The sequence below is a fragment of the Sciurus carolinensis genome, chromosome 7 (assembly GCF_902686445.1).
Source record: "Sciurus carolinensis chromosome 7, mSciCar1.2, whole genome shotgun sequence".
In the NCBI taxonomy this organism is placed as follows: Eukaryota; Metazoa; Chordata; class Mammalia; order Rodentia; family Sciuridae; genus Sciurus; species Sciurus carolinensis.
The window spans coordinates 36,459,568-36,487,532 of NC_062219.1; the positions used below are offsets into that span (position 1 = coordinate 36,459,568).

Sequence of the window (27,965 nt, forward strand, 5' to 3'; positions counted from 1 at the left end):
CTGGGTAAATTTGCTGAAGAAATGAGTTACAGTTTTTCCTGTACAAAAGCGTATTTATGACTTGTGGATGAATCACAGACTCTCTTTTCTGTTTGCTTCCTTCTGACTCATCAATGATGCTGATTTGTTAATTTCTGTGTGTACATAAATATGTGGGTATTTTTGTTTTTGCCTGTTGGTGACAACTGAAATGTCAAAATTAGCATTTAATTAGCTATATGATTTTATAATATTTTTATAAGATTAGTAACATAATATTCCATGTAAATAAATAATACAGTGTTTCATAATGCTATTTGATTATTGCTATAACAAAGTGAGAATAATTTTCATCCATATTGCTTAGCAATCTTTTTTTCCCCAGAAAGCACTCTTCTACATTCCTACACATCTCACTTTAACTTTGTGTTCTTGTTTATTTCACCTGCAAGTTCTCTCTTGGTTAGGCAAGCTTGGAAACGTAGTTTCAGGAAGTACATAAAACTCTCTGAACTGAGAGAGGCTTAGCATGAGTTTGTTTTGTTTCTGGCATCCAGTAGGGTGGTGGTGAAGACTTTCTTTTGGCGTCTCATGTTCTTGACTGTGTTATCAATTCCTTGGTCTTAGGACCATGTTTATTGCCTTCGGTGTGAGTAACATAGAATCATGATTCTGGGAAAGATCTTAAGCATTTATGGTTCAATGACTAAATTTCACAAAGGAAGAGATTAGTGATTACAAAACTGTAAATAATGTGACCAGGATTACAACTTGGACCCGACTAACCCATTTACCCCATACCCTCAATTACTGCCGGACCCCTAGAAAGTAAAGAGAAACAGACATTTTTTTTAGGTATTTGCTATGCAATGAGCATTGTGCAGCATATACACATATTCTTCATAGTTGAAATAATAACACATCTGTGTCCTTCTGTCTCTTCAGAGCCTGCCTCTCCTCTGCACGGTCAGCCTTGATTGATTCTTGTTCTGTTTCCACAACCTCCTATCACACTTTCTGTCAGGAAAATTCATTTGCTACCTCAGTCCCTTCAGATGGTGATAACAAAATACCACAAACTAGGTAACTTATAAACAACACAAATATCTCACAGTCTTGGAAGGTGTGATGTCCAGAATCAATGTTGACAGATTTGGTGTCTGCTAAGGAGTTGATTCCCGGTCCCTAGCATCTTCTCACTGTGACCTCATATGGCAGAGACAGGAAGGTCTCTCTGGCACCTCTTTTATATGATCCTTTGATGATGGATCATAACCTAATCGCCTGCCAAAGGCCCCACTCCTGATAACCTTGGAGGTTAGGATTTCATCATGTGAATTTTGAGGGGACATAAACATTTAGATGATAGTATGTGCTAATTTAAATATTCTAAATGTCAATAACATGCCATCTAAAAGACTTAAATAAATTCTGTACCACCTTAGAAAGTAAAATACACCTTTATGTTTTAATTTGTAGTTCAGGATACTCTCCAAAGGTGATACCATCGATAAATTTGTGTACATTTGGTGTTTCACAGCAAGACTTAATGCTGAAGGGCAGGCTGGGACTGTAGTGCCAGCCTTCCATCTGGGTTTGAATCCTGAAGCAGCCACTCAGTACCTGCGTGACCTTGGGAAAGAAACTTTGCTGTTATGACTTCATCAGCAATAATAGCCCCTAACTCACATAGCTACTATGAGGATCAAACTATCTAATATTTTTAAATAATTGGAGTAGTTTCTAGTACATGGTCACCATTATCTGTTTGTTTATATATGAATAACAAAAAATATGATCTGCTAATATTTGTAATTTCCTAAAAATTGAAATTTTATTATAAAAAAATTGTTTCACCCAGAAGAATGTGTGCACATTAGTTACCATACTTACACTAGTCAAATCAGTACTCAGTCATGTAGTTGGTTGTGATACAATTGATATATACATAGAACAAGGTGTATTGGGTAATCGACTATACAGGACTTCAAGAATATTCAAACTTTGACTTTGAAGTGGACTTGTCAAATTTCTCTCAGCTTCATTTTTAGTATTTACAAGATGTGACCAACTATTGCTGTCTAATTTACCTACCTAAGTCTTTTGTTGGGACCCAAGGAAATAATTTGCATTAAAGTACTTTCTAAACTATAAAGACCTATCTATATTAACTGTAGTGTTACTACTTTTAATGATGATGACTTGCTTATTTCAAGTACTTCATAGCTCTTTGCTTTTGATATAAATCAATGATGGAAAATGCCCCCAGGAAAATAACAATTTATATATATGTATATGCATATATATAGACATGTCATCATTTTCATGATATCAGTATTCAAAATAGCAAATTGTTTACTTTAAAAAAAGACCCTTTTCTTTGCTTATTTAAAACTTTATTGTTAGCAGTGGTATACTGAGCACAATATTCTAAATAATAACACCTTCAACATATATTTTGCCAGTTTGGGCATTTCAAATCAAGAAGGATGTAACAGCTATTATTTTCAATTTCACTTTCCCGATTCACTCTTCCCTGATTCTTAACAATGTATTAGACAGATTGGATAGTATTGGCTCATCTTGGGTATTAAAATTTAGTTGTATTAGATTTGAGTCTAAATACTCTTATTTCACATTCTTTGCCCCTCTTGTCACCTGGACTTGCAGCTTGACTGATGAAGAAGGGGACTCAATACGTAGACAGCTCTTTCTCCTGTTTTCTCCTACCCAGGACTGAGTCTGGAAACCAGCATAAAGAAGGCAGGTGTCTTCTTCCTTAGCTGGATCAGATATGTGGAGGGCCCCTGGACCTTGCTCTGTCTTTTCTTCTTTTGTAGTTTTTTAGCTTTATTGCAAAACTTCATTGATGTTGTATGCTGCTTTCCTATAGTTGATGGTATGGTTTACTGGGCATGTTATTCTTCTCACACCAGGACCTACTATCATTCTCAAGGATCCCATGGGGTAGATGTAGCTATTCATTTGCCAGACCAGAGTTCTCCCCTCCTCTGACTTTTCCAGGAGAGGTGTCTCTCATTTCAATGCTGCATGGCCAGGCTGAAAAACAGCATCACCTCTACAAGGTGCTCTTCCAGGTAGAGACCAATGAACCTTCTTTGTTTACCCAGGAATACAGGGAAATTCCCATCCACTCACCTGGCTTGTGTTAGCTCAAGAGAGCTGGCTGGTACTTTTTGAGGTATTTTTGATCTTGCTGTTAATACATTCATTGCTGAATGAGTAATCCAAAATATTATATTTGAAACAAAGTAATAAATACTTAAGATTTATTGCTTCTTAGTTTGCTATCTATGTATTTGCTTGTGGTTTACATATGTTGTATTTTTATGCTGGAAAATACCAGATAGGAGGGTGTTGCTATATACCTGTCCCCATAGCACATTTACTGCCTTCATAATGATGGCTTGAAATTGGCCAAGATGACCTTCGTACCATGGTGCCACAAACCATGATGTGTTGTCTTTCTTACCTCCAGTCATTGGTTGAACATTTACTAGTAAAACTATTGGACTCACTGCATTTTATTCTCTTCTGGTACTCCTGCTACAGGTTACAACTGAATGTGTCCCTCCCTTAACAATCTCCACAATGAGAAAGGAGCTGCTGCTTCATTTAAAAAAAAAAAAAAAGTTCCAAGTTCTCCCAAGACGGTCTCATAGAGCATTTATCTGGTAGCAAAACGTTTGCTTTCCCTTTGCATATGCACCCCAATCCTGTTGAGTGATTCTTTTAGATTCATTCTTCTCTGTGGCCCCTAGAAGGTTCCTGTGGACCAAGTGTTGACTCCCCTTACTTTGGGGATGGAGGGAAGCTTGTCACTCTCAGTTTTGCTCTTCTCTCACTTGTTTTTGGGGCTCTCTTCAGATCTGGGCGTCTGTAGGCAGTGGGCTCTTGTAGGGCAGGGTCTGCCACTTCTCAGCAAACACTGAAGGAAGATTGGCTGAGTCGTTTGTGAATTATCTAGAATGTAAAGTACTTAGAACATTTTTTTTTCCTCCTTGTTTCACGGGACTCGGCTCCAAATTTTTGGAAGGAAGAAGTAACAGCCTCTTATTTAAAAAACAAACCAAAAATCATTTAATTTTAAAAATTTCATAAACTAGACTTTTAATGTGTTATAAATGCTTTACATACACTTTACATTGATGTGTGTTATATAGGCATTTCTGTTATCTAAGTCCCTAGTCTTAAACTGATTTTTCCAAAGCAACTGAGTTTAGTTGATTCTGGAAAACGTGACATATCATTTCCTATCCCTCTTTCATTTCTTCTGGCTCCCAACCCCCTCCATACCCCTGTAATTAGGTCTAGTTTAGGATTTACCTTTATTAAAGATAACTTAAGCAAATAAACAGTTTAATTATTTTCTTTGGGAATTTAGTATTCTCATTTTGTATGTGGGGAGTCAAATACTCTTCAGAAGAACTCACTCTTGGGGGAAAAAACAGAACTTAGTATCAGGGTTTGTATTTTAAATTAAGATTTTTAATCTGATTCCCTTAAGATAAATACTCCCTTTTAAGTAATATAATTTAAAATACATTTCACTGTTGTGAAGTTATTTGGATTCAGTAATTTAATCTTCAGTTTGCCTCACACTGTTTGAATCTAGGGAGAAAACATGTTGGAAACTGGACATAAAATTGGTGTATGAACAATTTTGAGTTGCAATATCATTTTCACCATGCTGTTTGATTTGTCATCCAGAAAATTGGGATGAAATCCAAACCTGGAAAGTAGTATTTGACTGTAATGGCAAGTCATCCAGCATTTCTTGATCTACATAAACCACACTTGATTTGTTCCATAATTTGTACACATAGAGAGACTTTTCTCAGGCTGAGTAACTCCTGGTATTGGATTCTAAACTTAGTCATGTCACTCTTGCTTGCTGGTGCTATGAAATAATTAGTCCATCACGTAAGAGTCCAACTTGAAGTTGTCTTTAAGAGTAGAACCTATATTCTTGACTCTTAGGGAATTTATATTATTCTTATACGGAAATCTGTAGTGACATACCAGTCCCCCCCCTTTTTAATGTTTGATTTCATAATCACTAATTTGTATCCTAAATACTGTTTCACAAATTTGATGAAATTCATATTTCAAAGGTCTTCTATTGGACAAGATAGCCACTGGCTAGATGTGATAATTTAAATTAAATTTAAATAAGTTGAATTAGAAATTCATTTCTTCAGTCCCACTAGCCATACATCAAATGCTCAGTGCCCACATGCTTCTGGCTAGAAATCATTATGTAGGATGGATACAGAACATTTCCATTGTTGCAAGGAATTTTATAGGCCAGTTGTGCTATGTAGACTGGAAAGTTTTATACCTACAGTATCTATCCTTCTATAACTATATACATGTGGCTAGATTTTACTGTGTTTTAAGCACCTTCCTAATTCATAGTTGATGACAATGTAATTCATAAAGAAAGTATAATAAAAATGAATCTGTGAGATATTTCTAGTATACTGTTTAAGTTGTATTATGTACTACAATATTTTAAGGACTAGCTTGGAAAATTAACTCTTATAAATTTGTTGTTTTTAACAGTATTCCCCCTAAAAACATTACCCTCAAATTTCAAATCCATGTGAACTATTGAAAAATCTGTATGAATATTGACTTCCTGCTTTTACATCTTTAGTCCTCTGAGTCAGAAAAAATAAAGCCATGAGTGGTACAGTTTTCAGTAGGAATTGCAGTAGTTTTTGAAATTTTTATTTTAAGCACTGAGTTTGATATAGGAAAAAATAAAGACAAGATAGAATTTATATTTGGGCAGGTAAAATATAAAATTAAATTTAGAGGCTTGACAGAGTGATGGATCAAGAGAGGTTAAAAAAAAATATATTGCTATCCAGGCTCAGGATGAAATACTGAGTAGAAACATCAGCTTATAACTAAAAGAGAGATGAAAAAGCAAGGGAATGCAAATCAGTTTAGTAATTTAGGTTAATTTTTTTTTTTTTATTTTAGAGGAGAACTGTACCATTAAATATTGGACTATTAAAGCAGTATTTCTTAAGTACCTTTAGAGTAGCTCTGCTCAAATTCTTTTGTCATTACCTTCCAACATTTCAAATTTCAGTGACAGCATGCTTTAGTAATGAAATTGAACTGATAAAGTAGTTTGTTTTGAAATAATTTTCACCTCACTTGCTTCCAAATTTGTTGTAATGGTGATTTTATAAATCTTTAATATCTTAGGGGAACCATCAACTGCTTTCAGAAATGGACATTATACAAGCATTTCCAAGAGAAATGGTGTACTTCTCCAACTCAAATTAGAAAAGCAGTCAAGTGAGCCCAGTCTTCCAGTTGACTGGCTTCCCTTCCTCTCCCTCTTACCTGAAGATGTGTTTATAGAAGGCACACTGCATCCACTTGCTATGGTAGATATTGGACATAGCAAAGATAAGGCCATTTTCTCCACTCCCTTGGCCATCCCCGTAAGGTAATGCCATCTTCTTTTCATTGAACAACGGCAGTGGTCTCCTTATTATTGACTCTGCTTCTGGCATTTGCTCTCCCAGAAACCACTTCTTTTCACAGTCCTCAGAATAAGCTTCTTAAGATCATAATTCAGATTATGTCACTGCTCTGCCCTAAGCCCGTTCTGTGACATTTAATATAACATACAATCTCCTTTTTTCAAAATGAAAAGTGGAATTCAAAAAATGTTTTTCAAAGAAGACATGTCATCAAAAGTGTAATCCAGAGACTATCAATATACTCTGCCTAAAAATATTTTCTACATTATATATTTTATATTGTTACTTATATATAAAAATTCAGATATGGACATCAATAAAGTAAAAAGTGTAATTCTTCCTTCATATCACTCTATCCCTTTCACAAAAACCCTCCCTCCAGGTAACTACCATTTGTTGGGCTTTAAGTCCTTTTTAAATGAAATTATATCCATGTTGCCCATTTGCTTTATATATATATATATATATATATATATATATATATATATATATATATATAAACTTGCATGGACAAGTTCTTATATGTTACAGAAGCAAGTCATATTCTTTGCTTATTTTAACTTCATTAAAATGACAAGGGAAGGATCATGTTTTAAGTTAAATGCTAGAAAAGTAGTAAGACCGTTTATGGTACTTCCCTAAGGATTGATGATTTTAAATAATAAATGAAGACAATGAATTATTCTTCTAAAATATACTTTCAATTTTTCTTTTTCTCTAATCTTGAGAATTTGGTTGAAAGGATATATTTTATTTTGATAGGAGGAAAATACTATTTAAACTTTCTCACACACACACTCACACACACATACACACCCCACCTCTCATTTACTGAACCAGTGTGAACTTGTTTTAAATTGTAAAATAGTTGCAGAACAACACAAAAAGTGATAGGTACCCAGATCTTTTTCCCTGCTGAGGTGGTTACTGATATTTTGATGAGTGTCCCACTGGACATAAATGTGTATGTGTGTATGCAGAGGCATGTGCTTGATAGTCAACAGGAATACATAATGTTTTTGTTTCTTTAAGTAGTGTGTTGTGAAAAGCTCTCCTCTCCACATCCTATACGTAAGCCACCCATCCTGATCTGACGCCTTCTCACACCCATGGTTAGTGCTATATGCCAGCATTCCTGGCAGGTTTATTACAGGTGTAAAGAGGTTTGATTTGGGGACAACATGGGTAATGAATGACAGCTTTGAACTATGCACAGCCCTCTCTCCTTACTCCAAGGTGCCATATAGCTATTACAGTTTTGTTTATTTCATGATGTGAAATCTTGTTGGAAGCATTGTGTGGTGCAGGATCCTGCAGTTTCCCACCTCAAACATGAGTCTCCCTGTGATGCTCCTAGCTTCCCTTCTTTCCATTGACAGGCTATTTTCACAGCAAACTGATCTTAGAAAAAGTGCATACCCAACTCTGTGGTATCATTGAGTATGTAAGATATTTGATCTTTCTAATATAGTCAAATGGAGGTTTTAATTATTACCTTGCTTGACTTAAACTTATGTATTGGTTCTTATAAAAATTTTAAGATTTCATATCATCCTAATTTTCTTACATACTAAAAATAGTATAGTTCTTTTTTTAAAGCATTATTTAAAAATAAAAATTGAAGTTTAAATGTAAAGGAAATGGTTTTATTTCCAGTCTCCTACCTGAATGTATTTCCTCAAATAGCCCTGTTTAATTAATTCTTAGTGGTCCTAATTGATTTCTGAACAATTTTTCCTCCTGCTGAGATTGTTTATGAGCTTATGGACAGTAATATTTAAGTCTGTTTACTAATAAGAGAACTCTCATATTTTTGAGAGTTGGAACTTTGAATTGGATTAGTTCAGTAAATTGTGTTGGTTTTTTGGTGATATGAAATACAGAGAAAATTAGAGATGAATTTTTGCCACTTTTCTCTGACAATTGGATATAACAAAGTGAAGGGAGTAAAATGTTGGCATTTTGGCATTTTATTATGCCAACTTCACTCACTCCTTTTTTTTTTTTTTTTTTTTGGGTGCTGGGGATCGAACTCAGGGCCTTGTGCTTACAAGGCAAGCACTCTACCATCTGAGCTATCTCCCCAGCCCCTTCACTCACTCTTAATAAATCTTAGGATGAAGACAATGTTTATAGATTTAAGTCTCAAATTAACTTTAAATAAAATCTGTCTGAAATGTTTATTTGTCTTAAGCATTTGTTGCTTTGTTATCAAATTTTGGGTTTAAAAGAAAAAATACATGCATGCACACACATATGTTTACCTGGTGACATACTAATGCATGTATGATCACCATGAATACATCGATTGCAATTTAATTGTAACTTAAACCTCCATTATTGTACATTGTAGGTGTACAATAAATGTATCTTGACTAATATCCCAGGATGTTCAGGTATACTATTAGATGGGATTTTCTCATGGGTTCCCAGTCCTTTAGTTGTTTGTGGCTACCACACTAATGTTTTTAAAGTGCAAGTCAGTCACATTATCCCAGTTGTGCATCCTTCAAAGGTGTTAGAGTGCTGATGGAATAAAGGAGAGACTCCAGCTTTAAGCATAAAACTCTGGAAGATCCATCCTCCTGTCTCCCCAGCCTTTCTCTTCTGTTCTGTTCTTCCCAGCTATGCTGCTGAGCATGAATTTTCCAACCGTTTTGTTTTCGTAAATGAACCTCTTGTGATCTGTAATGTGTTTGCCTTGTTTCAAAACTCTGCTCTGAATAATTTTGTTTGTCCATCACTTTCTGCTTTCCCAGTAGAAAGTAGCTCAACAACTCTTTGCTGTGTTCTGTACTCTACATATATCATAGGTCTTGACCCGGCCCCCAACGCCTAGAACTTGTGACTCTGCGGTCTATCCCTCCTTCTATTCCAGTGGTAGAATATTTAGTGTGTGCTCACCAAATGCTTGGTGAGTGAAGGATGTTTCTTTTGACTAGAGAATCACTTTAAGATAAGCATGTCTGAAGTATTTTGTTCTACCCCCAGGGGAGTCATCTTCTCTCTCCTCTGAACTCTCCCACTTCTCTAGCTCTGCCTTATCACAAAGATGTACAATTCAGTCAGTTTTTAATATGTCCACCTCTTCTGCCATGTTGTGACTCTCTTCGGGACTGGAACCAAAAATTAGGTATTTCTTGTTATCAGCTATTAGGCACTCCATACATTTTGATGAACAAGTGACCAATTATTTAAATATTTCAAAATTAGTATTTTATACATGCTTATATTTTTGTTTTAGCTGGGTATCTATTGAAGAAAACCCATGAATCCACCTATAGATTAATTTTTTTTCATGCAAAGAAAAAGGTATTGATGAAAGAAGACTGGTTATTATGACCAGTTCTTCCAACTGCATTTCAAAGGATATTATATAATATCTAACTGGGATGAGTGCTGTGCATCATGACTACCTGGCAGGTCAGTGAGAATGTCGATCACTGGGCCCCACTGACAACATTATTATTATTATTATGATTATTATTTCTTTCTCCCTCCTCCTCCTTCCCTTTCTTTTTTCTTTTCTTTTTTTTTTTTTTTTTTGAGGAGGAATGGGAATTTTTAATTTAGGGGCTATTTACCACTAAGCTACATTCCCAGCCTTCTTTTTTAATTTTTATTTTTATTCTGAGACGGTGTATCACTAAGTTGCTTAGGGCCTTGCTAAATTGCTTTGAGGCTGGCCTTGAACTTGTGATCCTCCCCTCTCAACTTCCTGAGCTGCTAGGATTATTGGTATGCACCACCATGTCCAGGCACCCACAGCATTTCTAAGAAGTTCCCAGGTGCTGCTCCAGCTTCTGGTGCCAGGAATACATTTTCAGAATATCTAATTTAGTGCCTCTTATGGTATTTTATAACCTTTAATATCTATTATTATTTGTCGTTATGTTGATGCCAATTTGTAGTATTTGTGTAAAGGTTAAGTAGGGTAAACATCTCCTAATGTCTGTGGAAATGGCCTTTGATTTTCAGATATCAGAATCGTTTATATGACAATCTCTTTTAGGTCGCCCAATCCACTTTAAATTGGTTTCTGTTCTTTTTACTCTTCATAAAGTAAAGGAAGCTTTCGATGATTATATCTCTTACTTTCCCTTATTTATAACCAAATCCTTCCAATAAAAGTAAGGCTTTCTCTCCTCTCCTATTCTAATCTCCAAATTCATTATCTCTCCCCATCTATCTTTAAAGTTCAGTTTTATATCATTCCATTTTGTTTTACTTGAGTAACAAAACTGATCTATGAATTGGTTACATTAAAAAAATATACACACACACATACATACACAAATGTGGTTTCAGGCCTTTGCAGTTGTAGCAAGAGTTCCAAAGATTTCTTTCTTTTTACTTTTGTAAGTTCTTAAATCTTTTACCTCAAACACCCGTTTTCTATTGATTGCCAGATATTCAGATAGGTTATGAGTATAATTCAAAAATAATGTCCACTTTGTATGTGGAAAGGATGTTCTCCTCCTCCTCCTTCTCCTCCTTTTCCTCTTCTTCTTCATCTAACTTCACATCTTCAAATATTCTAGATATCAATTTTTTGACTCAAAATTTTTAGCAAGAAAGATTCTTAAATTCTTAAAGATTTATACACGTGAATATTTTAAGTATGTCACCAAATATTTGATCTTGTGCGAAGAAGTAAATGAACTGTATACTTTAAATTTGTTCATCTTAAGTAGATTTTAAAAAACAAAGATAAATACATATGTGCACCCATTTTTTAGCAGGTCTAGCCTACACTCTTCTGGTCTAGGATATATTTTAACATTTCCCTTCATTTTCTTCTGTAGAAGTTGACTGTTAAATATATTGTTCATTACCTTTCCTTATAAATAGGTTCTGGGGCTGGGGATGTAGCTTAGTTGGTAGAGTGCTTGCCTTGAATGCACAAGGCCCTGGGTTCAATCCCCAGAACTGCAAAAAAAAAAAAAAAAAAAAAAAAAAAAAAGGTTCTGTATCGTTTGCTACCTAGAAGTAGAAACATCATAAATTATACAATGCATAATTTTATTTATACCACTTAATCCTTCTAGCCAAAGATATCACTATCCTTGACTTTTAAAATAAAATAAAGAATTCATGAGCTTTCTATCCCTAAAATCAACTAAGAGTACATATACTCATTACTCTAATGAATTTTAGGTAAAAATCTTTCCCAGCCCCAATTCTAACAAAATTTTAGAAAGTTTACAGTACTTTTGAAATTACTTCATTCTTAAATCACATGATGTATTTAGGCGTTATAAGTGGTTTTGACAAAACATTTATTAGCATGTTTGAATGTGTGATGTGACAGCTTTAGTTCAGCATTTGAGTGAACTTTGGACTTATTGTAGATTGAAATGATTGTAGACTAATAAATTTGTGGCAATTTTTAAATTGCAGTTAATCTTTGGGTTTATGTAAAGTTTGCTTTTTACTGTAAGTGTGTATTGTCATTGTATTTTATATGAGGATTGGTATTTTGTATGATGGTACATATAGGATGGGCTACTAATTTTGAGTTTCTTAATTGAACTTTGTGATAGTAAATTAATGCTCCCAAAAGTCACTTAAATTTGGTAGTGAGCAGAATTACTGTTTTACTTTGAAAGCATATTTTCAGATACAGTTGTGGAAGTGAAGTGATCTACTTCTGCTGTGTGTAAGATTGGACTGTTGGTGCTAAAATTTAAAAGGTTCTGCTTGTGGATTGTAGGAAGACAAATGGCACATCTCTGGAAGTGAGGGAAAATAGTACTGTAATTCAGTGTCATGTTGATAGAAATAGAAACCTTAACCAGTCATCTTTTATTTTTGGCTCAGACAAGTAACTATAAAATATAACCCAGATGGTGGAGCTATGATAGTAAAGATACAGAAATGACATTTTGCTGATGAATTTTCTGCTACCCTTTGCTTCCCCACTTTCATTTTTATACAAAACCTTTTATGGTGTAAGTTGCTTGCTTATGTATCTAAGGACAGATCCATAGGATGAAAAATGTGTTTAGTGGCATTTTTAGATCTTAGCTTATTTCAGTAAACTTTTGTTTCATTTTCCTCTTCTAACTGCCTTTTTGGTTTTTCCTGTCTTTTGCTAAACTTAAATCTAACATAAATGAGGCTCTGCCATGGATCGTGGGCCCTATTTCAATTTTATTTCTGAATACATATTTCCAAGGTATTTAACATATATTGTTATGCTCTGCCTGTCTGTCTGCATACACTGGAATCAGAAGAGCTCTAAAGAGATCAGAGAGGTGGTACAATTTGTACTGTGGTCTCTTGTCTCAGTCAGCTTCACCACATGTATGGTGAAGCTGGGTCATCTTGATACAGAAAATACATGGAACTTCTTGGATTTACTTTGTGAATATTATTTATTTTTAGTTCGGGTTTTGGGCTTATTTGTTTTCAGGGAGGAATAGTTTATCAAGATCACTCTTTATCATATTATGATTAAAAAATCATGTGTTCTTGATCCATATTAACCTGCATCACTATCTATGAAATTAAAAAGACCTCTGATATTTTTTACAAGTACATGATTTTAGGAATGAAGAATTAATATGTGACTATTGGACCATTACTGTGAACTTAAAATAGTCTAGCATGAGCTCTAGAAACTGTTAGTTTATTTCTTCTAGACACCTCTGTGATCACATTAAAGGTAGCCTATTCCCTGGTCTAATTTGAAGTATAGGAATACACATGCTTGCATATTCATTTCAGTATGGAACTTTTTGAAAAGAGTCTTCTTTTAGACAGTCTACTGTGGTGTGAAAGCTTTTAGGTTTTATTTTCTCCTTTAGATATATGGTCCTGCATTTTTACTGTTTACTGGACACACATACACTTTGACTGATGTTCTACTGTTTATCAGACAAAACAATATCACTCTGAAAAGGACTGCCGGATGGATGGAGATTATTGCTGTTTTACATGCAGGTGTCTTGTTACACCTAATGTTGCCATCCATGTTGCTTAATGTGCTACCCTTGTCATCCAGTAGGCAATATGTAATGCTTACCAGTGCTTACCTCAGTGTAGTTTTGTAATCAAAAATCTTCATAATGGCATACATTTATGTTTTATCCAAGAATATTTGGTGACACTGTGCATAATATTTGAGTTCTAAAATTATCATGTCACTATTATATTCCTGTTAAGATAAGTAGGTAGGTAGATTGATACATAGGTGTGTGTGTGTGTGTGTGTGTGTGTGTGTTTGTGTTTGAGAAAGAGACAGAGAGAGACAACATTTAAACCAAGTTAGCTGACACTGGGTGGCAGATACTTGCAATTATGTGAAAAACCTGTACATATTCAGGTTACAGGGCATTGGTTTTAGAGTGTCTAAAGACCTAATGACTTTATAGTCTTGATGTGAAGTTTTGATAGCACTAGTCCTTCTGAGCAAAAGGACATCTGAAGGAAAATAACTGATTTTGAATCCGTATGCATTTATACCATGGAGGTGCTAAAAGAGATCTAAAATCTGAAACATGGTAGGGTTTAGATGAAGAATCAACTGGGGCTTCATTGTATGTCTTAACTGCCTTCCGTATTCAGTTGGCATGCAATTAGAGCCCCCTACTGACTCCAAGGCACAGCTTTAAAGGCAAAGAAGTTTCAGCATCGCTTTGTTGGTGATTTATTTATGAGCCTTTGGATTTCGGGTATATATCTCCTTCAGAAACTAAACAAACAACAACCAATAGGCGAGGGTTGTTAAAAATTCATTAGTTAGGTAGAACCCACAGGCCGTTAGTAAAGGCCTTTTCTCACTTTAAACTTTTAGAAGGGAGCTATTACATGAGTCGGGTGGCAGGCCAGCCTGGCATGTAGGGGTCTGACACAGAGAAGCTTCTCTCTTCTAACAGGCTTAGTTAATCCTCAGTTGATAAAGCAGAATTCCAAACTGACCGTGCTTCTGAGAGGAGCTACCCTGGGTGACCGTTGCTCTATGTTTCACCTTGGCCTTTGGTGTCACCTTTCTGCCCTGTGTGCCTTCATGGACAGAAACAGAATATTGACGTTGGAAAAGAAATTATATTCTAGAATTAAAAGTTTTCACATTGATATTTGACTTACTCTATAGAAGATCTTCTGAGGCCTATCAGCAGAAATTTATTTATGCCTTATGGCATTATTCAACTATTCAAGGGAAATAATTATGTTTTCATGATTTCTAAATTAGCTTGGTAAAATTATCTGGAACTTTCTCAAGGGAGTGTCATTTTATTATGTCAACAAAATTTTATGAGTAAGGTAAAAAATGGACTAAATACCTAATCCTATTTTTCCCTTGGAGGCAAAACCATTAACTAAAATCCACTGACATTACATGGTTGTATTCTATAACATTGTCACTCTTTCCAGCCCTGACTTTCACAGGATTCTTGTGGTTCAGAGATGTTAAAAATTATGCGGCAAGTCCCTGCCCTCAATGACCTTACATTTTAGTAGAGGTGATAAACATCAAAATTTTATTTATATAGTTAATTTTATAATTGTAGTCATGGTCTATTTGTGGTTTCCCTATATTAATTACCCTGTAACTTATGACCAGGCCAATGGGTAGGAGATACCTCTTTGCCTCTTTTGGTTTCTTCCCCTTCATCCACATCATTATCCTTATGATTGCATTTCACTGGTCCCCAGAGTCATTTTGTGTTACTTGCCATCAACTTTGGTACCAGCACTGTTTAGCATTGATCTCTACAATTCCAAGGTCTAATATCATCCTGATGATTTCAGTATATTGTAGAAAGTCCATTGATAGTTTACTTCACCACCTCCAAAGTTCATCTTCCTTATTTTACCTCAGCAATCTGCTGCTTTGGTTAAAGGGGTGTTGTAGTATCTCACGAGTGTTCCAACTTTATATGTATACCTCTCACTTCCTACTCATGAACTCCTCTCTTTCTACTGTATTCCCTTTACTCGGCTTTCTGGTGAGCTCCAGTCCATCAAATTTTCTGTCTTTTGCCAGTTTATCAGCTTGTTTGTTATATCAAAATGTTTTTCATCATGATTATTTTCATTATACATTCACTGTTTCTTTACTTCCTTTAATTCTGTACACTTTTCCTGGGTGTAAATTCCAGAAAGTGATGTTTTAAAAAAATATACTGTATGATAGATTTTAAGCCAAAGAAATTCATAGTCATTGACTTCAGTTGGTCTGACAATACTTACTATGTTGATCTGTTCAGTTTTCTTTCTTGTTCTCCTTTTCACTTTGTTTCATTTGATTCTCTCCAGACTTCAATCATTCCTCTTTTTCATTTCATAAGAGTTCATTTTCATAGCTGAGAAAATTGTGGCCATATTACAGAAACTCACTTATCTACCAATCCTACATATTCTAACCCCCTGCTTCTCCTTTCTTCATAATCTATTCAAGGTAGTGCACCTCTTGTGGCAAGAGATTGGGCTCTTACCTATGTCACACTGACCATTATTTTTCTCTCATGTACTTTTAAATATTCCCTGTCAATTTGAGCAATCCTTGTCAATATCTAAACATGTTTCTCATCTTAAAAAAATAATACAAAAATTTAAAAACCACTCTCCTTGATCTCGTATCTTCCTATCCCCTCAGGAAAACTTCTTGTAGGAGTTTTAAAACTTCTGTCTCCACTCTTCTACTCTGTTCAATGCCCATATGGTTTTTCTTTTGTTACTTCATACAGGTAGTTCTTTTTGTGGACACTTCTGGTTTAAATATCACAAATAAGGGGCATTTTAAAATTCCATCTCACCTAGTATTTGACCAACATTTGGTCCTGAATATCTCTTGCCCTTCAAATATTTTTTATTAGCTTCCATGCCTTTTTTTTTTCCACATTGCTATATACTTTAAACTTCTTTTTCTGCCCCTTCTTTGTAGGCTTATCTACCTCAATCTTGTCAGTGTGGAAAATATGGGGAAAAGAGAGAAGATCTAGAAGAGACCTTCAGGCAATTACAGTGTTTAAAGTTCACAGGGTAGAGAGAAATCAACTATGTCTAATGATGATCCTTTTTTTTAATTCTAATTTGTACATGACAGTAGAATGCATTAATGCATTTTGATACATCATACATAAATGAAGTGTAATCTCTCATTTTTCTGATTACACATATTGTGGGATCACATTGGTCATGCAGTCATATATGTACATGAGGTAATAATGTCTGTTTCACTCTACTATCCTTCCTAACTCCATACCACTTCCCCTCACTTCACTCCCCTCTACCTAATCTAAAGTAACTCTACTCTTCCCTCCACCCCGCTGCCCTTATTGTGAATTAGCATCCACATATCAGAGAAAACATTCAGACTTTGTTTTGGGGGGATGTTGGCTTATATCACTTCCCATGATATTCTCTAACTCCATCCATTTACCAACTGATGCTACAATTTCATTCTTCTTAAAAGCTGAGTAATATTCCATCATATATATATTATACATATAGTAATATTCCATCATATATATATATGTGTATACCACATTTTCTTTATCCATTCATCTGTTGAAGGGCATCTAGGCTGATTCCATATTTTAGCTATGGTGAATTGAGCTGCTGTAAATACTGATGTGGCTGCATCACTGTAATATGTTGATTTTAAGTCCCTTGGGTATAAAACTGGGAGTGGGGTAACTGGGTCAAATGTATGATGATGCTTTAAATTGACTCTTATACATATGTTTATATATACACATCTAAATATATTTATAAATATGTACAATGTGAGTTCTCGTACTGTAATGAGAGATGCAGATGTGCTTTATCTCAGAAGGTTGAGTTTGTAGCATTAGTTATGTTTGTGTATGCTACAGAAGAATAATTTATTCACTATTGAAATTTGTACTGTTTCAAAATGACTATTAGAAAAAATAGGTTTTGAATTGGCATATTCTGTCTTTGAAAGCTAAATTTGATGTTTAAAACTTCAAATCACGTAAATGTAGACATACAGAGGTTTATAGAAAGGAAATACCAATTTATTCTCTGTTCTCCAAATGGGAGGGGGCGAGGTTTTGTATGAGAGTGAGATGGGAAAGGAAAGAAATTTAATTTTAGTGCATGTGCCTTTTACAGTTTTTGTTTCTTCCCGCGATGGCAGTGTTGCCAACTGACATCCAATACTTACTGTGCGGCGGGACTTGTGCTCAATGTTGAAAGTGTGTTATCTCATTTAATCCTCTAAAGCCCTGAGTGAATAGTCATAGTTTCTTTTGTAGAAGGGAAAAATCAATGTTTAAATTTTATGTAAGTATACAAATAGCTCTACATAAGTTTTTATTCAAGTTTAAAAGTGAGAACTTTCTTTGGAGCTTGACTCTTACTGCTATGACATATTGAAAGAGAATTAAGAGCAAAAAATTCAGATTTCTCTAGCGCCTGTAATATAGTGCATGGTATTTTGTAAGCTATTTAATAATTTCACATGTACCATTCAGCTTTCATGACAAACCTGTGATAGATACAAGAACAGTATTATCCAGACGAGGCTACAAAGACAAGTTAAATTAATTTCTGGGGTTACACATGACCCCAGACTAGCATCTAGACTCCAGTCTCTCTGACACCAAGTTCCCCTTTCCATTCTATGAGATACTTTCTCCTCTGCATTTACTGTTTGCCACAGGATAAAATTGTCCTTGTTCTTTAGAGTTTGCCATTTTTTCCTCCCCTACTTAAATTCAACTTTACTTCATTTATTTAGTTAATAATCCAGGAATGTTGCTGGGGTAGCAGAATTTTGATTAGAATCATCACCTCAGTATTTCAGGTAATGGAGTGAAGTAAAAACAGCATGAAGAGCAGAGCCCATTCATCCTGTTCCTGGGTTGGGCTCCTGGACAGGTTAAAGTTGACATCTGGTGTGGCTCCCAGTGCTCTCTGCTTCTGGGAAGCCCTGGTTGACCACTTGACACCAAGCATTAGTTCTGACCTGCGCATTAGCCCAAGTGAGCTCTGAGTAATTAAGCTGTTAAGATTTGTTTCCCCTGACTGGACAGAAGAGCCTTACAAGGTGAGGGCTCTGTTGAAGTGATAAAGCTGATTACATCTTCAGCAGTAAAGGAATCTGATCTTAGAAATTTCCTCTAGCTTTTGTTAATGAGGCAAAGACAATACTTAGTACTGAGGGGAAAATGAGGTCACTAAAAGAGGACCCCCCCCCCTCTTTTTTTAAAATAAAGAACCAATCATTTTGCCTCCTTTAAAATCAAGGCCTAAATTTATTGTTCTGAATGAACCTCAGTTTTTTCAGGGGTATAATAATCTTATTTAAACTTACTGCTTATATGAAGCAAGGGTGTTAAACCATTCTAGAAAGTAACACTAAGGTAAGTCAAGAAGTTAAAGTCTTCAGTGCTGACAACAACAAAACCGGAATAGCTAACAGTGACGAGCTGTTACACAGATGTGTGGTTTATTCTTTAGAATGTAATTTTCTTCAAAAACAATTTTCTTACTCTTTCTTTCTATATCTTTCCTTTCCTTGAACTGCCATTAAAGGAAATAAAACTTATTTTTCTAGGGTTTACTTACACAGTACACATGTGAACAATGGTGATAGTCATTTTGGTTTACATAGCACTTTTCAATATGCTGCTATTTAATTGTCATAAAACGTTATAATTAAAGGTATGTCATATGCATATAATAGACTTGGGCCTTAGCTCTAAAAGTCCCAAACCTCAAATTTCTGATTGGATCAAGAATTGTAAATAGGAGAACTTGAAGTCTGATACAGATTTCTCATCCCTTAGAAAGTATCCTGTCTGCTGCAATGGCCTCAGTTATATATTATTTCAAGTTTTGGATTTTGTTCTCTATTTCTTGCTAATCCCTTTTTTCCAGTATTTACTGTATGACATGGCAAATGTGTTCATAGCAAATGCACTTAGATAAACAACACAGAAGTCAGTGTGAATGTGTGTGCCAGCTTAGTACAATCTCTTTTATACAATAACTGCTCAATAATTATTATTAGCAGCCTAGTCAATCAAACAGCTGTTCCACCACTAGAGTAAAACTGTCCTGGCAAAGGTTACCAGGGAACTACTGATACTCTGGGGAATGCTCAGAATACCAGTAATTTATCTGTTGATTTTCATCCTTGAAAATTCAGCCATTTTAAAACACAGATTTTTATCTTTATTCATCTGATATCTTCAGTGGTTAGCATACTGCTCGGAACATGATCAATGCTCAAGGGATATTAAATAAATAACAGAAATGAAGGAAGTCAATAGGAGAAAATTTACTTTCATAAAGATTTGCTGTATTAGCCTCCATTTTGCCTTTATATTGTTAATTCACAGAATCTAAAATGCTTAATACTAGTTGCCCAAAAAATTTGAGGTGTTGTATCTCAGTAATTTAACTGGTTTCAAATTACTTTTTTTTTAGACTTAGGAAATTGCTATACATTATAAAATGAAATTTTAGTACTTACTAGAACAAAAATGAAATTTAATTTTAAGTATATTACAGTTGTCCTCCTCCCACTGTGGACATGCTTGGAAAATGATTGTTGTACATGTTTTCTGTTTCTTTCTGACAGGTAATATTTGAAGCTGAAGTTTCAGGAGGGAGAAGCGGTTATATTGCCATTGATGACATCCAAGTACTGAGTTATCCTTGTGGTAGGTTGTGATTAAGAATTGAGTTCTTCGATGTCCTTTCAACACTTGTATTAAATTGACACTGGCTGTTGATTGTTTACCACTTGGTCATTGCTGTCTTTGTTGTTACCCTAGCTTCTTTTCAGTTTTAAAAAAATGGTGAAATATTTCTAGAATTTTCTAATCGTGTACTTTTCAAACTTCTAAGTAACTATACAAATATTCAGGCATTCTTTTAGATTATTTAATTACTGAGAACAAAATTAATTACAAAGTCAACTCTTGGTAGAATTTGTTGCATCCTTCAGTATTATTCAATTGTGTAGGAAAGAGAAAACAAATCAGATCAACACAAAGGAAGTAAAGAGAAGCCTCACTAAGTTCTTTGATGTACTAAATTTAGGTTTAAGTAAAATGAAGAGAATGAATAAGTTCACCTTATTCTAAAATTAGGGTTTTTTTTTCTTTTTCTGATGTCATAATAAATATCTGGTTAGTGTGCCCTTTAAAAAAAATAAAGAACAAAAACCCACTTAAATAAAGCAGTTTTATTATGGCGTTCATCACACATCGAGTGGTTTCTGGATGGTGTATCTAAATTTGTGTTGAAACCACATCACCAAAAAGACAGTTATTGTAAGCTTTTTATGCACCCAGGTAAAAATCCCCATTCATGAATTTAGATTTTTACTTAGGTTTCTTAGCAGCAACATCTTATAGGAACCATGTGTTCTGGATTATCTGTTCACAATTCTCTGGGTAGAAACATCTCTATCATTCTGAATAGAATGTACAGGGGCCACTATGTGCAAGGCTCTGACTTACCCCCTACTGTGTGTTGTCATATCGTGCCAGTGTGCTTCGGAACCTCTACCTCTGGGAAATCACACACTGCTCAACTACTCCACTGGTTCTGATTCACTACATTTGGGGTGGGCCTGATAATTTGTGTCTGGAGTTAAGACATGGAGATCACTTTCTCTACCTCATGATCTAGCTCAAGCATTTCTTTTCCCTGAGCTCCTAGTGAGCTAAGGCTCTAGGAAAGATGTAGCTGGCAAGGGTCACATTGTCTATTCCATGGGGTATGTTGTAAGAAAGGACAAAATGACCTTATTCAAGTTCAAGTTGACTTACAAAATTCTTTCATTTGTAGAATGAATGTTCACTTTCTACATGGCAGATGGTCAAGAAAGTCTTTTATGAGGAAATAAGTACAAAATTTTGAATCGAGCACAAAAATAGCTATTTCAGCCTTGATTCTCCAAGAGTTTTTCTTTTACTCACTGAGTCCTTGTTTTTGTTGTTTATGGAAAATATCAAGGGGGTTTCAGTTTTGAAAGTTAATTGCAAAGAATAGTTGTTTGACAGTCATATAAATGTATTTTTTCCCATATATATTTCATCCATATTTTGACTACAATTATCACTTTTTGTTGATCTGATATTTTGGGAGGTACCTTTCCTGTACCTATAAGGAAGTGGGGAAGGTACTTAATAACAGTTAAGTTTATATTGTTACTTTTGAAAAACTAAATATTCCCTTGTTCTTTGAAGTACTAGAGGGCTATAACTACTGAAGTTTAAAAAAACAAAAAAGGAAGGAAGAAAATCTAATTGTAGGAAAATAGTTCAACGACCATGTAACTGTCAGGATTTTAGAAATCTTTGTTTTTATATTTTTATAGTATGCTCTGGTTTGTGCCTATTTAATCTCTTTTGCTACTTTGACTTATAACATTATTGTGCAACCTGCTACAGCATTCACTTAATATGAATTTGTTGAGTGCTCACTCTGCATAGAACAGTACTCTTGCAATTATGTGACAATAGGCAATGTAGATACTGAGAAAGTAGAACTGTGAGAGAGAAGGGAAATGATATCTTCTAGCACAAAGAAAAGTCCATTTTCTTCTGTATATTAGTCTTGGCCAAAGGTAGAAACATTCAGAACAATGTTCTGTTGAAGAAAAGTAACATGGCATATTTTCTTCATGGAGAAAAAATAACTTTCTTTCTACTCTCACAGATAAATCTCCTCATTTCCTCCGTCTGGGGGATGTAGAGGTCAACGCAGGGCAGAATGCTACGTTTCAGTGTATTGCTACAGGGAGAGATGCTGTGCATAACAAGTTATGGCTGCAGGTAAGGCCCAGGTGGCAGCTGAGCTGCAGAGTTACCTTGATTAAAAACAAACAAACCAAAAAACATTCCGCTACTGTTTGTGGGTGGTCTTTTCCTGTGTGTGTGTATGTGTGTGTATGTTCACGAGCATGCATAAATAGGCTGCCTGTGTGTTAATTGGTTGCATATTCATATCAGACATTGCCTTTCTTGGGTGGAATATGAATAAAACTTTGAGAGTATATAATTAATAAATATTTGGATCTAGTGAAACATAATGATTCTCTAAAATTATGTTCAAACTTTAAGAAAAAAATTTTAAATCCATTCGAAATAGAAATGAAAATGAAATTTTTCATATTTAATAATGTTTTGAAAACTGAACTTATAAGAGCGTTGTACTTACATCGGACCTGTCATACTTTATTCAAATTTTTTAAAGTGTTTTAAGAATCCCTTGAGAGTATTTCAGGAAATATAAATTGGAAGAGAGTCAATTAAATTTTCCTGAATTTTTGTATATGAGTAAATCACAGATCTGAGATTAAGACATGTGCCTTGCACATATTAAATACTTAATAAATCTGTATTTAATTTGTTATGATTTAACATACATATTGGGTAAATGGAAATGGGACATATAAAGAGCTTTAAAAGAATCAGAAAGAAATATAGACCAAGGAATACAATTTGCCTTCAGTGTATCTCTCAGTCCTGGGGTGCTGGGGCTGGGGGTAGGAGGAGCTTAGAGCATCTCTGGAGCCAAGAGACTGGACCTAAGACAGATAGCTGTTGAGCTAAATATTTAAGCTAGATGATATGTAAGAAACAATAATTTTTAAACGCCTTTATTATTAGTAGTAAGTACTAGTAGTAGTAGTAGTAGTAGTAGTAGTATTGTTATATCTTCATTAGTATGAACAAAGGAATTTAATTAGTGTGAAATTTTAAAATCCTGAAAGTGCCAATAGACAACAATAAGAAAAGCAATTATAAATTTAACTTAGTTCTTGAACATAGTGCTGGTGAAAATTATTAGGTTACAGGTATCTGGGGAGATAGTTATAATAAATTATTGAATCTCTACTATACTGTCTGATATGGTAGGGTCTATATGTGGTAATAAGTCCTACAACAATCTACTTGAATATTATAACATGGAATCATATTACATATTAATCTAATTTTTATTACTTTTGTAACTTATTTGATTTGCAAATATCAGGACACCATGTTTTTTGCTCAAATGTGAAAAAGAAAATGAGACTTCTTTTTTTCTCTCATTATGCAAATTTCCCCTATACATATTGAAATATAGGATAAGTTTTCTTGAAGAACATTTTGTATAATGTACAACCTGTCTTGTCAATTAAATGTTGTCAGCTTTCTTTTCTCTCACCCTCTTCCTTCCCCCCCAAAAGCACATCAATTAAAAAGTGATTTTAGACACATTTTCCAATTATTTTGCTTCTTATTTTGCACACGAATGGAAACATTAGTTGAAATTTGTCTTTAGTTGTGAGCCATATAGTCTTTTCTTGGGAAACCAGAAAAGACTCTGTAGTCCATGCTCGTTTTATGCCCCAGGATTTAATGTGACATTGAAATAAAAAGGTTTTATGTCCACAGACGCCAGCTGCCTTGTGGCAACAAAGGTTTTCTGGACTGTGCTGGTCTGAGTGGGTTGCAGTCAATAGTTCTCATTTTTTGCTATTTCCTATTTTGTAGATTGGCTCATTTCATTATGGTTTTTTAAAATTTTCCTCCTGCCATTTCTCAAATATAAGTGAGGGAAAAATACTTCTATTCTGCTTTATTTTCTCTCCCTGTCTTCCTCTTTGCATTTGACACATAGGTGACTTGGTGTATTTCTCTTTGACTTTGACATTGACATTGCACAGTTCTTCAACAATGTGCATATTCACCTTATTTATTCAAAGGGTTTTCTACCTTTTCCCATAACACCACATAAATTATCTTAACTCATTCTCTTAAATAATTTTTCCTTATGTTTAAGAAACATGGAAATATATCAATCACTTTGTTTAGGGATGTTTTCAGATTAAAATTAAAAATTTCTTTGTAGTGATACAATGTAACAATCAACTCCATAAGCCTGATCCTTATGTATAAGTGAGTCTATTAGAAGTGACTGTTAACTGAAAATACACATCTTTTGCTGATAATAGTAAAAAAAATACAATAAAGTAGGAAGAATTCTGGAACCACAGAGAATTTACGAGGTAACCCATACAAGTAAATGTCAAGTTACCTTCATTTGGTGTAGAATAGCATCCTAGAGTTCAGGAGGCCTGGTTCTTAATTGTAGTCTTAATTGTTACTGTTCTAAGCATTCTAACCTAGTGAAGTATGGAGGGCTTAACGATTCATTGAACTGTTCTGGCCCTTTTTATTTTCTTATCTATAAAAGGAGATGTTGGATAGAGACTAAAATCCCTTCCAGCTGTAAGATGCTAAATTAGGTCTTTATATTATTTTGGATGGTCTGAAACATGACCTTGATAACCTTTTTTGTTTGATGGAAGAATGTAAAATTTTTATGTTATTAGGTTTGTATAGGGAAAAATGGTCCCTTAAATTAAGTTTCATTGTGAGAACAAGTGCTGAAAATATCTGCTGAGAGCACTGAGAATGAATGTACTTGAAGCAACTCAATGAAAGGTCACTGTATTCTATCATAGAAGTAATGGAATAATAGAGTAGCTGTTACCCTTGCCATGCCCAGGTGAAATAATAAATGACGACCAACTTTTTTAAGTCCTTCAAATAACTTAGATTACATTGAATTGAGCTTGCTTCAGTTTGCAAAATGTTGTCTAAATGTAGACTAAACTAACAACAACTAAAAAAGTAGCCAGTTTTCTATTTAAAAAAAAAAATGACACTATAACTGAAGGGAACTGAACATAATAACTGATCATGTTTGATATTTTAAGATTTTGCACTTGGAAATACATTTAGGGCATATTTTCATTCACTTATTATTTCTAGGTTTTGATTCATATTTCAGATTTTTATTGTCTAAAATGACGTACCAATTAAGTAACTTGAAAAGTGGAGGGAGAACAAAGCAGACACTTAGAGAAACTTATTCACAGATAATTCAAAAGACATATCCTGGTGGTTGCAGAAATATCTGTAGGAAGTACTCTTTCTTGTAAAAATCAGATTATATAATTTGTCTTTGGAGGTCATTCACTCTAGATATGTAATGAAATGTATAACTCAGATTAACCTCCTTGTACATGCTGAATACTTGTACATGATGATACACAAAATACATGGGTGAATACTTTCAGTAATTTCTTTAGTGTCCACAGACTAGAAATATGGTGAAATCATGAGGCCTTCTGGGATATTCTTTTAAAAAACATAGAGTACCTGTGTTAAAAATATAGTATTGTATATCATAAAAGGAACTTGGAATGATTCCCTCAGTCACTCTTAAAGAACTTTCAAATTCCTCTCCTATTATAAACCTAAATGAAGTAATGTGTATTCTATACATAAATATGTAAAAGTTTTAGAAATGTAATGATTTATGTTTTTCCATATAAACTGGCATTTTTCAATTCTTCCAAGTTTTAGAACTAAGTCATTTTGATTATGGCTTCCTATGGTATTCCTCATGGTAGAATATTTGTGGTTCATAACTCAAGTCTTATGGTAAAGCTCAGGTTATGGGAAGTAATATCACAAAGGAAATTTTACATATCACATATACTGAAAGAGCATATTAAAACATCAGTTAATCCTGAGAAGTATAACATAGTTTCCATATAGGAAAAATAAAAACTAGACTGTACAATTTTTTTTTAGGTTAAAAGTGTTGGTCATTTCCTTTTTATAGCATCTCTTATTAATATGAAAAGTGGTTAAAGCGATTGCAGGAAAAAAGTGACTATATAAGCATGCTATTAATACGGTGCAATAGTTTCACTCCTAAGTATGTAGTCAAGAGAAATTGAGATGTGCCCACAAAAAATATTTGTACAAGAATGTGTATAAGAGGCTTAATCAGCATAACCAACAATTATAAAAATGTTAATATCTATTAGTAATAAAATTGATAAGGAGGGCTGGGGATATAACTCAGTTGGTAGAGTGCTTGTCTCGAAAGTACAAGGCCCTGGGTTCAATCCCCAGCACTGCAAAAAAAAAAAAAAAAAAAAAAATTTTTTTCGATAAGGAATTTGTGATTTATTTAAGGAATGGCATGCTGCTTAGCAATAAAAAGAAAATGAACTACTGACATGTAACAGTATACATGAGACTGACTCCATGTTAGCAGAAAGCAGACACAAAAGAGTGTAGATGGAATGATTCCATTTATACTAATTTTCAGAAAAGCAAAATTAGGAATTAAAACAATGTTTGCTTGTAGGAAATCATGATTAGGCGGGAAGTGGGCAGGGTGATTACTCTGGGGTAATGTAAATGTCATATGTCTTCTTTAGGGAAGTGAGTCTTTGGGTATATATACACATATGTCAAAGGTTAAGATCTGTCCAATTCACTATATATACATTTTACCTAAATAATCATGAAAGAGGAAAAAGTAAACATATCAAACCCCTTTTGAAATATCCAACTTACTGATAATACTAATCAAGCCATAGATGGCAATAGCCTATAAACATCACCTGCATCTTTATCCATCTTGCCTATTGGAAGTGATTTGATTAGGTTAAGAGGTAACTTGTAATTGGAGGTCCCAAATGAAATATAGAAGAAAGCACGTTCTAAGTTTTCTGATTTAAGAACACCTTGTAATGTGAGAATGAGAGAGGTTTGAAATGAGTTGTACTGTAGCTTTTAAATTGGTATTCTTTCATGAAGGTCCAGTGTAAGTGGACACCTACATGGCAAATCAAATAGAACCCATTGCTGGAACATCTGTCAGACCATATGCTCTGGCTTCAGGTTCAGCGTAGAAACTAAAATGCTAATGACTTCATCCATCATCACAGAGCTTGGCAGACATGCGTCATTGAATTGGGCAGAGAAATTCACACAGTGGAGTTATTGAGAGTAGCAAATTGTGTGGGTAGATTTGGTGGCACCATTTGTTTTGGTGAATTGAAATGAGGCTGTTTAATGTGTGACTGGTAATCCTGTGCAGATTGCCATCAAAGCTGTGGCAATTGGGCCAATCTGTCAGGAGTCGCCTCAGGTGCTGGCATGGCGCCTCGTCAGTGGGCCCGCCAAAGCAGAAAAGTCAGCCACCGCTTCGCCCTTGGTGAGACTCATCACTGCTAATGTAGTGTGATACAGCTAGTTTCTCAGCCAAAGGAAATGTCATTCTTTATGGAGCCACAGATAATTTAAGCAATGGCTTGAGAGTAATAATTGGAGAGTGAAATTAGGAAAATGAGATAAAAACTGCTCTAAAAAACAACCAGAGAGCTTGACCTCTTGGAGTACCAACTGTTGCCAGCTAAGGTCAATAAAAATGGTGATCTGAAGCTTATGTCCATGATTTCACCTATCCAGGGAAATGCTGTAGCTTTCTTCCTTATACTACATGTGGATACTATCACATAAAGGAAATTCTGAAGTATGATTTTATAAAACTGAGTTCATTTGAAAGTACACAGTTTCAGCTGATGAAATGTATGGCCACCCTATTTCAAATGTTAGTGGTCATTACCTGCAACCTATTTTCTGATGCTTCCATCCATCAGAGTGT

At 34.6% G+C, this 27,965-nt stretch overlaps 1 protein-coding gene across 8 annotated transcripts in view; it reads left to right on the forward strand.

Moving 5' to 3' along the window:
- Nucleotides 1-27,965, forward strand: part of Ptprk (protein tyrosine phosphatase receptor type K) — a 547,068-nt gene that overhangs the window by 238,507 nt on the left and 280,596 nt on the right. For all 8 annotated transcript variants that reach the window (XM_047559457.1, XM_047559451.1, XM_047559450.1 and 5 more), the window contains exons 4-5: nt 20,071-20,152; nt 22,161-22,276. In XM_047559457.1, the coding sequence (XP_047415413.1) occupies nt 20,071-20,152; nt 22,161-22,276 (198 nt within the window). The remainder of the gene's footprint in view (nt 1-20,070; nt 20,153-22,160; nt 22,277-27,965) is intronic.